The 12,468-nt window shown below is 47.8% G+C and overlaps 1 protein-coding gene across 1 annotated transcript in view; it reads left to right on the top strand.

Moving 5' to 3' along the window:
• The window catches only part of FNTB (farnesyltransferase, CAAX box, subunit beta), a 54,798-nt gene extending 52,263 nt beyond the window's left edge, over positions 1-2,535 (top strand). Inside the window, exon 12 of the mRNA XM_081146717.1 lies at positions 1,069-2,535. Coding sequence (XP_081002843.1) covers positions 1,069-1,200 — 132 coding nt within the window. The 3' untranslated portion in view covers positions 1,201-2,535. The remainder of the gene's footprint in view (positions 1-1,068) is intronic.
• The last annotated feature ends 9,933 nt before the right edge of the window (positions 2,536-12,468 follow it).

Below are 12,468 nucleotides of genomic sequence, written 5' to 3' on the forward strand. Positions count from 1 at the left end.
TCAGGGTGGAAGAGTCCTGAGTGCTGGCCTAGGCTTGTGCTCTGTCCCAGATCTAGTTTCCTCTGGGTCTCTGTGATGTAGCGGAATAATACAAAGGAATTTAAATATGGCCTCACACCTTTACTGCGGAATAGGGTTGTGGTTATTTTTCTTTATTATAAATGTAAATACATGTTCATTATTTTAATAATTAAAATATATATAAAAGTTTAAATAAGAAAGTTAAAAACAACTATATCACTATATCCCTCTTCCTATTTTGTTTCATGTCCAATTTTTGCCTATCTATATACATCACATCTATAAACACATTTTTATTTTTACATATGTTTATTTTTTAACTGCATATTTTAAATTAAAATATAAACATAAAAGACTGGTAAAACATTTTTCAGAAAAATGGCATTTTTCCAAGTGGTGTACCTAAAAGTTCCTTACCCTGAATTGCACACACTATAACTAACTCAGAATTACAAACAAATTTTTAAAAAATAAGTTTGGAATAATATTGTGCATATTATTCCCCCCCACACTTAATACGTTATAAGCATTTGCCCATAGCATTAAATATTTGAAAGCATGTTTCTTACTGGCTATATAATATTCCTTTGTGTCCCATGTACCATGAAATGTTTTTACCAAAACCCTGTTGTTGAACATGGGCCTTGTGTGATAAATGTGTGTGCATCTCTGATGATTCCTTATGCTATATTCTTTTTTTTTTTTTCTTATGCTATATTCTTTAAAAAAAATTTTTTTAAATATTTTTTTTATTGGCTTCGAGAGAGAGGGAGAGGAAGAGAGAGGGTGAGAGAGAGAGAAACATGGATGTGAGAGAGAAACATCAATCAGCTGCCTCCTGCATGCACCAGGAGTGGGGACCAAGCCCTCCAACTTGGGCATGTGCCCTGACCGGGAATTGAACCAGTGACCTTTCGGTGCATGGGGTGATGCCCAACCAACTGAGCCACACCAGCCAGGGCCATATGCTAAATTCTTACAAGTGCATTTAACAGGTCAAATTTCCAAGAACTGTCGGAGATTAATTGGCATCTGTTCTCTTTGCAGCAGCCCACTCACCCCGTGTACAACATTGGACCGGACAAGGTGATCCAGGCCACCATGCACTTTCTGCAGAAGCCAGTCCCAGGCTTTGAGGAGCATGAGGAGAAGGCAACAGCAGAGTCTTCCACTGACTAGAGGACGTAGCGTCCGAGTGTCTGTGTTCACCGCAGCTCAGTGTCTGCCCGTTCAGACCAAGGTTTCTAGTTCTGATAACACTGCACTCTGTGCTGCACAGCCTTGGCCACTCTGGAGCTGCCATTGCCCTTTCTTATCAAACAGAACAAAACCAATGGCTCTGGGTTTGGAGAACACAGTGGCATGGTTTTAAAAAAATTCTTTCCACTCCTGACAAACCAAAAATGTATCAGCACGTGCGGCATCTAAACCAATTTGGGGCCTGGCCAGAGTTGGTTGGGGAGCAGTGCATGCTGGGAAGAAGCAGCCCCTCCCCGCCAGCTCTCCAGCCCGGACATTCCTATTGAAATGAATGACGTCCTTGAGTATTACAGCATCTACTGCTGCGACTCCCACTTGCACGCCACCATGAAGTCACCAGGAAGGTGCCCTCCTATGGGTGAATAAATCTGCTCTGTGACAAGGGAGGGGCTTTGGGTCCCACCAAAATGAATTTTCCAGAAAAACAAACCATGGTGGGGCTTCACTAGGAGGTGCCCAAGGCTCTCTCCTCCCTCCCTGGTCATTTGCAATGGAAGAAAGCGGGGTCCCTCCTCCTGCACACTGGAGAACTGAGCCACACATTTCTCAAAGGCCACGCTTGGTACAGGGGCGGATTTGCTTCAGCCCCGGTGTGGGAAACCAATTATGAGTGGAAAATGAACCTCTAATTTAACTCTGTGCCAGAGGAAGCAGCCCCAGGGCCCACGCCCTCACCCCAGCCCATCATGTACCGTGAAAAACCCCTCTGACGGCCTCAAGGAGGCGCCTGCAGTCCATGGCCATTCTGCGTGTTTCCATCTTCCTTCCACCAGAGTCCCAGCCCACTCTCCTCAAAGTGTTGTCTTCTCTCGCCCAGAATATTAACACTACTAAGTCTTTCACCTTAATTTCTGACTCAGGATTTCTTCACATCCTGCCCACTCCAGGCTCAGAGAAATAAAACCAAGTGCTAGACGAGCTGGCTGCTTGAGGCAGTAGCCACATGAACCTGGCTGTGGCAGGGCTGAGAGCTGACCGGTGTGTTCAGCCCCTGCCGCTCACACGGAACACTTTCTAGGTCAGTGGGGTGTTGATCTGGGTCATATGTCTACTGCTGCAGTCACAGCAAGCTCCATGTTGCTGACCAGGCTTTCCTGTAGGCGCCATGGGCTGTGGGCAGCCGAGAGAGAGCTCAGAGATGGGGCACGAGGCACTTCTCAAAAACTCTGGCCATTTGCTGCCTCTAATTCCCTATTGCTTTGGCGTATTGGACTATGTATTACCTCCTTGAAATAATAAAAGAATAACATTTTCTATATGTCTCTCATTTGTGACTGGGACCAAGAAAATTCCTTCAGAATGTCCATTGTTAGGTTATTGAAGGTTGTTGGCAAGCGCCAGTCTCCCCGTTAGCGAGAGTCCACGCCACGTGCTCTAGTGATCACAGAGAGGCCTGACTTGGGTTCCGCCCTCAAGTACCTTCTCCAGTTGAGGACACAGTGGGCCTGACAAGGAGTGGGAAAGGCTACGTTTTCCAAGTTCCCTGGAGCAGTTCAGTTTACTTTTGTCCCAGACTCTGCACACTACGTTTCATGTCTGTCTGGGTGTCTGCTTCCTTGACCTTGCTATAAGCAGGGACTGTGCTCCTGAGTCCTAAAGCGGGCACTCCGCGATGAGTGGTGCGTGCATGTCCTGGCCAGAGGCAGGGGAGCTGTCAGAGGGACAGGTGAGAATCCCTGGTCACCCGGCTTTCGTCCTTACCTGGTGAGAGACTCTTTCCCAAGGGAGACCAAGAAGGTGGGTGCCCTGTGGCCTGACCCTCCTTGATGGATGAGAAGAGGGTGCCCTCAGAGGTAGAGCATAAACCAGATCCACATGCTGGAATGTAATTCCTGCCCTGCAAGAAAAGGTTTGGGCTACAAAGCAACGCACTGAAATGCCATCACCCCCATCGCTACAACAAAATTGCCAAACCTTGGTGGAATTCTACAATTCCACTCCTAAGTGCTGTCTATGCGTTATATCAGTAGCCTTGTAAAAACTTAATAAAAATTAATAAACAGAAACCTCATTTAAAGTGGAGTGACCAGAAGAGGGAGCTCTCATGCCCTACGTGGAGCACAAAGTGCAAGGGGGAAACTAGCAGCCCTTTCCCCTCTATAAAAGAGCTTCCTCTTCTTTGTTTTAGTCAACTTGACGAGCAGGTGCTCCCCTTGGTCGTGTGCACAGGACTGCAATTCCTTCTTGTTCCAGACTAAACCCATTTTGCTGGAGAAATATCTGGCTTTTTGTTTACAGTCAACAGCCCCAAGGTATTCTGAGATTAATTGCAGTAGTAATTGGTGTGGTGAAGAGACCAAAGGGATTGCTCAATTTGAGCTGGCTTTATACTAAGGGGGGAGGATTTGAGCTGGGTCCCAAAGGGTGGATAAGTTTGGCCAAGTAGAGAAGAGAGGGCCATTTACTAGTATTCTTATCTTACTGGCCTATCCACGAGACTTCCTTTCTGCTCCCAGTTGAGTCTGGAGGGTTTCCTGACTTGAACAGCATTCAAAGTAGGTCCTTGAGGTAAATTCCCAGATTTATCACGTGGATCCTTAAGTAGAAGGCACTTACTCAAGGTAGGCTACCCCAAATAAATATGTCCCCCATCAACATAGAAATATAAAACTATTACAGATCTCTATATCCAGATGAGCCCCAACTACCCCCTTGGATCCATCTCAGACCCATGTTGAGTGCTGTGTAAGTCAGGAAGCCTGCCAGACCCTACTGGGAGCAGAAAGAGAGCCTTATAGATAAGCCAGTCTAAACTCCACTAAGATAACAATAATACAGGACCAATTAACAGTATTCCTAAACTGCCTGCTCTTCATGGCATCATTTCTAAATTAGAAGCCATGAGTTGGATTCTGGCCACTGCACTGTGGACAGTGCAGTATTCTTGAGGAAGCCACTTCTCAGGAAGACCTCACACAAAAGCAGAGGCCATATTAAGTACCTGTTCCATGATGGCCCTCCACCAAGAGCTAGCTTTAGATATTGCTATGTTGCTTCCTGGTGATTTAACTTAACAGAGATTCAGTTTAGAAAACCCAAGGGTGTGGTTACTCAAGTGACCTTGGCTATTTCACCAATATCAACTGTCCATGCTGCACTCCTGGCAGGAAATTGATAGTTGGGAATGGAAAATGGAGCTTCTCAATTGCCCCAGGTGAACTATATTGTTGGTAAAAATAGAATCCATCAACTTCACATGTCAGATGTACAGATAACAATGCTTCAGTTTATGAAAATTTAAGAACAGCTCTCTTATTCCCACCATGTTTACATTGATCCCACCTCCTTATGGAAGTGGGCTACCACTGGACTTCACCAATAGCTTTAGCTTCCCAACTCAGAGCGAGGCTAATGGCCCTGGGTGGGAAAAGAATGTTCTTATGCCTGTAGGTTTCTGAGACACTGTGACCGGGGCTAGTAAGATACAGGCACTGCATAAACCAAATCTTAAAGACATAGAAAGTCTCTCATTCACTGTCTGGGATAAGTTCAGTTCTATGAAAGTTTGCTTTCCTAATGCTGATAACTGAAGCTGATATTAATGGGATACAAAGGCCTATGATGGAGGGCCACTCAGTGTTGCTTCCATCTGGGGATACAGGTATTCATCTGGGGAGAAGTACTTTGCTAATATTTTATTCTTTCACCGTCTATCCCGAGACGCAACAAACTTCTTCTGTAAAGGGCCAAATACTGAATATCTAAGGCTTTGCAGGCAACTACTCAACTCTGCTGTGCCACTGGAATATTAAAAAGCCATGAACAAATTGTGGCTGTGTTCCAATAAAACTTTATGAAAACAGGTGGTGGGTCAGATTTGGCCTGTGGGCTGTAGTTTGCCTACCCCTGATCTAGACTAAATCTCACCCATATTCATTTGGCATTCTTCCGCATCTTGCATGGCTGGGATCCTTTCCATGTAATATTAGTGTCAAATGACAAATAGTAAAGTTTTGACAAACGTCCTAGCCACCCGTATGTACTGCTCAGGGCATTCATTGCCTTTGAACAGGAGGGAGAATTGTATAAGATGTTGCAACTAAAAAATTTGACCCAAACTGGCTTAAAGCAAAGAGGAAATGTGTTGATCATAAACTGAAATGTCCAGGAACTAGCTTGGCTGTGAGTGACTTCATTAGATCTCTCCCCAGCTCTCCATCTCTCTCTATTAGCTCCAACTTCAAGCTCTTTCTGTGTGGTTGTAAAATGGCAGCAGCAATAGCTCCAGACCTTACAGCCTCTTAGGGTCAAGATCAGCAGACAAGAGCAGTGGGCACAGCCCCAGCCTTCCTTCCCAGTATCGTGTTTCACTGGCTTTGATCAAGCCAAGTGCCAGAGAAGCAATCCAGTGGCCAGATTACAGTGCACTGATTGGCCTAAGTCTTGATCACATGCCTTTCCCATGAGTGGGAAGTGGCGCTCCAACAGAAGCACATATTCTATTCTAAGAATGGGGAAGAAATGAAGCTCAAAATGCAAGTTAGGGTTGTAGCCAAAAGAGGGGAATGGATGTTAGAGAGGATAACCACCACCATTCTCTACTACAGTGGATTCCTACTGTGATAAAAACCTGTAGTGGACATTGTTGGCATCCTTCCCACCCCCACCCCCACTCCCACCCTGTCCCCAACTGTGGCAGACAAAAAGCTTGCATGGATTTGACCCCCCGCCCCCACCTCCAGGGGCGAGCCCTCATTGGCCTAAACCAATCATTTTAATCTGCCTCTCTTTGCTTCAGTAATTTGTTAAGGTTTGGTAATAACTCAGGTCTAAGCCAATCCACATGGCTTGTCCTAGCCTAGGTGATTGATTCAGAGCCAAGCAGGTGGCCTAAAATAGACCAAAGAGAGAAGCCCTAGGCATGTTATGATAAGAAAAAAAATAGCTATCCCTATTAGGGATGGTGGAATGTGTGGCCTGGGACTCCTAAAAAAACATTTTCCTACCTATGAGGAAGCCAGCCTCAGAAGCTAGTACACAAGGATTCCCTGAGAGACAGGAAACATGACTAGAACCCTGATCACACTGCTCCTGCAGCCTACACTGCCTCTGGATTTTTCAACTATTAGCCAGTTTGAATCGGATTTATTATTACTTGAAACAAAAACATCTTAGATTAGCCCCAGGGCCATGAAGGTCATTACTTGATGGCTGAAGAACACTGACCACCCTGGCCACACCCACCCAAACAATATCCCTAAGAGAGTGCTTCCTGGTCATTTGATCCTTGACTCAACCTCATGAGGTGGGTGAGGCAGGTGTATTATCTGCATTTTACAACTAGAGAAACAGGTCAGAGAGCTAAGTGAATCACCCAAGGTTTCCCAGCTATCAAGTAGTGGATGGAGTCTGAACCTGAACCCAGGTTTGCTGCCTCTAAGGCTATGCCTTTCCACAACCCCGGGTCTCTAAGGGAAGGTGGAATGGGTGGTGTCAGGGGGTGTGGGGTACACAGCTAAACATACATGGATTACCTGCAGGTCTGGGTCACTGAGGCCCCAAATGCCTGACCCATCTTTTTTTGTGGTTGTCATTAATCCTCACCTGAGGACATTTTTTTCTTTTTTTTTTTTTTAGAGAGAGAGTGGGAGGGTGGGAGGGACAGAGAGAGAGGGAAACATCAATGTGAGAGAGGCACATCGATTGGTTGCCTCCCGCACCCACCCTGACCAGAGCAGGGATCGAACCTGCAACCAAGGTACATGCCCTTGACCAGGAATTGGACCCGAGACCCTTTGGTGCTTGGGCCGATGCTCCAACCCTTGAGCCACACTGGCCAGGGCACCTGCCCCCTCTTTTACCTTGATGAGGATAGTGATAGCAAACAGCAGGGGCAGGCTCACCTCAGCCTCCTAACCAGTCTCCTCTCTGCCAAGTCCCTGGCACAGAGTGACCCGCCTTGCACTACATGCGTGCCACTCCACTGCAGAGCGTGACCCTGCATGACTCACAGCAAGGCCGTGGTGAATCAGTGTTTCTGGGAGCTGCCCGCAGCCCGAGTGGCAGCCAGCCGTCCGCAGCCGGGCCGGGCACGCAGGGCCCTTTCCTGGACATCCCCTTTCATTTCCCTGCAGTAACCGCCTCCCCCTGCCCTCCAGCAGCTGCTGCGGGCCCAGCGCACAGGCCTGGCGGCTGGCGTTCCCCTCTTCTAGTTCCAGGGCACATTCAAGAACAGCACCAGGCAGGTGGGGACAGGGTGCTCGTCACCCACCCAGCTGAACAGAAAACTCCCTCCCCGCTGCTCCCCCTGCAGAAACACAGCTTTTACAAAATAACAAGAATAAAGCTTTTTTTTTTTTTTGGTCACGCTACAGCTCTTAGCCAGTTTCCCCTATTGTTATCACCTTACATGGATATGGTACATTTGTCACAACTAATGAACCAATACTAATACATTTTTATTAACTCAAGTTCATACTTTAGATTCCTCAGTGTTTACCTAATGCCCTTTCTCTGTCCCGGGATCCCATTTAGGACACCTCATTACATTTAGTCGTCATGTTGACTTAGGATGCTTTTGGCTGTGACAATTCCTCAGACTTTTCTGGTTTGGGGTGACCTTAACAGTTTTGAGGAGCATTGGTCAGGTATTTTGTAGAATGTCCCTCAACTGGAATTCGTGTGAAGCTTTTCTCACGATTAGACTGGGGCTCTGGGTTTTGGGGGAGACCACAGAGGTAAATGCCCTCTCATCTCCTCCTACCAGGGTACTTGCTATGAGCACGGCCATCACTGATGCTATGAACACTGACCTCCTGGCTGGGCCAGCGCTTGCCGGTCTCCACAAGGCTCCTCTTCCTTCCCTTTCCCACAGTGTACCCTTCAGAGGGAAGTCCTTGCGCACAGCCCACTTAGGGAACGGGGAGCTACGCCTCACATCCTTGATGGTGCAGCACCTATACATTATTTGGAATTCTTCTGTTTGGGACGTTTGTCTGTTCTCTATTTATTTACTCAGTCATTTATTTACATTAGTATGGACTCATGAAAATTTATTTTATACTTTGGGTTATGTTCCAATACTATGTCGTTTATTTTGTTGCTCAAACTGTCCCAGCTTTGGCCATTAGGAGCTCTGTTACTTAGCTCCTGTGTCCCTCTGACATACCCACACTTTCATAATAATAATAATAATAATAATAATGATGCATTTTTAACCCCCTTTCTTTCAAGAAGTATTGCACATAATCATCAGCACTGGACAATGAGGACGTTAGGGTTCAGTACACTCTTCTCCCAACCTCTGATCATATAAAAATCCTTCCATAATAAAAAGTACTGCATGTTGGTTATCTCAGATGTGAGACTTCATGTTCTATCTGCTATACCGGAGCTGATGGGACAAAGAGGGTGACAGGGCCCTGGGACTTCAGCTAGCAAACTCAGAGCAGGTTCAGTGCCACAGCTCTCTCCAGGGGAAGGCTAGGTGGACCCTCAGGCTGCAGAGGCTCTGCTCCCAGGTGTGTTGGCCAATGCCTCGCAGGACAGCGGTGAGCGCCCTGCAAGAAACATCTCTGTGCAGGGGATGACGATGGTGACGACGAAACGAGGACCTGGGTGATGGACGCTTTGCTGGCCTCCACCCTTCGAGGACCTCCCCTCTCAGGAGCAGTGGCTGCCAAGAGCCTAGATACCAAGGTGGTCGGTGAATGTGTTGGAATGTGAAGGGTGATTCAGCCCATGCAGAGCGAAGGCTCTGGCTCACCTTCCCTTCACCAACAGCCTCCATCCGGCCTCTCTGCCAGCTGGCAGGGAGCTCATGCCCAGGCTCTTGTAGGGACGAAGGAGAGCCTACCAGGAGCTTGAGAAGCGATGGCCTAGGCCTGCTCCTTGTCACTGCCCTATGCCAGCCCTCTCCCACTGAGGACCCCAACCTCTGAACTCCTCTGACAACCAGAGTGCTGATATGTACTTCTGTGCCATGTGCAAGAACTGGGTCTCTATGTACTCTAAGCTTCTTGAAGGCAGGGCTCTGGCTTCGTTAGCTGCCCTGAATCTCCCCAGTGCCTGGCAGAGTGCTGCGCTAATACCTGCCTGTGGGTTGCACTCACGCAGATGCTGACTGACCTAAAAGTGCAGAGGTGAATGCACACTGGGGAGCTGAAGTCCACTGGCACACACACACCTCTCTTTGTGGGGTACCTGGGATAGGCCAGCCTAGCAGTACAGCAACAAGCACAAAGGCCACTCCTGGCCTCATGGGAGCTCCCAGCTGAAATGCCTGCCAATGTGTTCGTGGCAGCAGTCTGCAGGGGAGGGGGCCCTGGACGTGTTTCCTGGATGGGAAACAGTCAGGCTGTTTGAACCAGAGTTCCCCTGCATGAGGTCTTCTGCTAGCCTTGCAGTAGGTACATGCTGTGGACGTGACATTCCTCTCAGCTGGCTGGCCTTGCTGTGGCCTTTGGCCTAAAGCCACTGGCTGCTGTCCTTTAGCCCCAGATCTGCCCCTGCCACCTCCAAGCTGTTGATGGCACCAGGAGATATGGAACAACAAAGCTCTCAAGCGTGTGTGTAGTAGCCACACAGCCAGCTGGACTCCTCTGCTGCTGATGAGTGACAGGGTTATGGGTGGCAGCTCTACATGCCACTTTGGTTATTTCCTTTTTTAAAAATCAAAAGTATATACATATTTTACATTCAGTATTATCTTGTATTAATTTCAGGTGTACAGCATAGTGGTTAGAAAATCATACTTTACAAAGTGTTCCGCCCATATTACCCACTGGCACCATACATAGTTACTATTGACTATATTCCCTGTGCTGTACTTCACAGGGAATATATCCCCAAGACTACTCTGTAACTGCCGATCTGTACTTCTCAATCCCTTCACCTTTTCACCCAGTCCCCTAACCCTGGCCTGCTCTGGCAACCCTCAGTCTGTTCTCTGTATCTATGAGTGTTTCTGTTTTGTTTGTTTATATTGTTCTTTAGATGCCGCATGTAAGTGAAATCACATTGGTTGTTTCTTGAACAGACTTCCGTGGCTCACTGGTCCTTGCAGGGCTGGCCTGTGGCGTGGGTACCTCCACTACAGGCCTGCCACAGTCTCCGCCAGGCTTCTGTTTTTCTTGGAGGGAGGCTCAAACCTTGACCATGTTCAGCACTCGAGTGGAAGGTTCTGGCACCAATTGAACATTGGGTCCTTGATTCCTCTGTTGTTTAAAATTAATAGCAGAGACCATAGCTGGATAATTTTGCCCAGAGAAGGCTGTGGGTGTACGAGGGCCCCACCCCTGCAATGGACACCAGAGGAAAACAACCCTAAATGGGGCCTGGCAGTCAGAACAGGCCTGCTGGTGCAGCTGGCATCCAGCACATTTCGCAGGAGGGAACCTGCTTGGCTGGTTGTGAGTTGTCCAGGGCCACCTGTTTGGCTCTCTTCTAGACACGCCCATCCTACTGGGTGTCACAGGGCACACACACATCAGCCAGGTGAGCATGTGTACCGCTCATCAGACCATAGAGCCAACAGGGTAGTCTGTCCCCACCTTACCCCAGAAAGTCTAAGTAACAAGTGTTCAACCCTGTCTTAACCAGGCCCTGGTGGGAACCACTGGGCATGCACAAGATGGGCTTGCAGCATCTCTGTGCCTAGCATGGTGCAGACCACCAGGACTGCGGAAATATGAACTGAAACCAGGAGGGAGAACAGTGCAAAGTAATGGTTAATGGTTCCGATCCAGCCAGCAAGGGTGTATTTCACTTTCAAAGTCCAGATTTTTTTCAGATTCGAGGTCTTTCATGAGTTCCTTCAGAAATCAAGCAAAGCCTAATGGTTAACACCCTTTGGTATTCAACATTTATTTACTTTCCCTTTAAGGATTTCAATGCACTGAAAGATGGAGTTTATTCACTACATATTTCAACATAACTCAAACAGAAATGGTTGCACTGCCTGGGACCTATGAGGGCAGGAAGATCTAAGAATTGTTAATATTTGAGTACTTGTTAAGGGCCAAGCACAGCTCAAGGGCTTTCACACTTTGCCTTTGTGCTATTGTTGTCCTCAGGTTACATCTCAGGAAACCAGGGCAATGCCACTTAGAGCAAATTCAGACAGGTGGGCTCAGAGCCTGTGACCTAAACCCCTCAGGCACTGGTTCTGAAGCTCCTTGGGCTCCTTGCCCCACCCTGACCACAACAGGCAACACAAGCAAGGACAACACTGGCAAAGCCGGGTGATGATGGCTTGCTGGGAGAGCTTCGAAAACGAGTGGGGGCCTGCCTGATGTCATCACTCTAGTCCTGCACAGGTAAGCCTGCTTATTCAAACTGGGCCAGGGATGGGGTATTTGGCCAATTTGGTTTTATAGCTGAGGAATTCACTATAAACAATTTTTGTTTATCTCCTTCCCAGGGAAAGTCTGGGGCTGTATTAGTTAGCCCATCCTAAGTAAACCCCAGACACTGAAGGACATTGTCTTTGCACATTCACAGCCCAGCAGTGCTTCTGAAGGGTCCTTTTCTCCCATGGTTTTCCCACTGCACATCCAGTGCAGAGGCTGGGAAACTCCCACTCCCTACCTGGGTTTCCTCCACAGGCTAGAAAAACTGTTTTGAACAACAAAAAAGCTCTGGTTTCAGGTTATTGGAGGCTCTGCAGAATGGAGCCTGGGGAACAGGCCTGAGAGATAGCTTTGCTCTGGCTGGCTTATAAACCTGCCTGGTGGCCAGAGGACAGTCAGTGGATGGTATAAAAATGGGTGTTACACCATAACATCACCCTCTTTCGGGAGCAGTGGGCTTTAAAAGCGGGTGCTGGGCGGCCATTGGCCAGCTGAGTGTTCGAGTTCCACAGGGAGAAGGGAAACTGTCAAGGCAGCCCTATCAAATGGACTGTTTGACAAGTCCCTCCTTTCCCTTCCCTCACCTCTCTCCACATGCAGCCTTAAAGAGCCTGGCTTCAGCTACACTTTGCTAATTTGGCTCATCTGTGTCTCACTTTCCTCAACAGCTTCCTTTTGTTCCCTGGGCTATTTTACTTTTGGGAGTCAGACCTGAGTGCACGAGAACTACCTGGGAGAGCTTGTTAAACTGAGTCTGACTGTTGGGCCAAAGTATGCTTTCGGTCAGGGGAGTGTGAGCCCAGGAATCCTTTTAATAAGCACCCCTGGGCCTGGCCCAAGGACCCCACTTGAGTAACAACACCATGGGGGCTTCTGAGAGATTCTTCCTGGGCAGAAG

This window comes from Miniopterus schreibersii (assembly GCF_964146895.1).
Source record: "Miniopterus schreibersii genome assembly, chromosome: 1".
NCBI classification, from domain to species: Eukaryota; Metazoa; Chordata; class Mammalia; order Chiroptera; family Miniopteridae; genus Miniopterus; species Miniopterus schreibersii.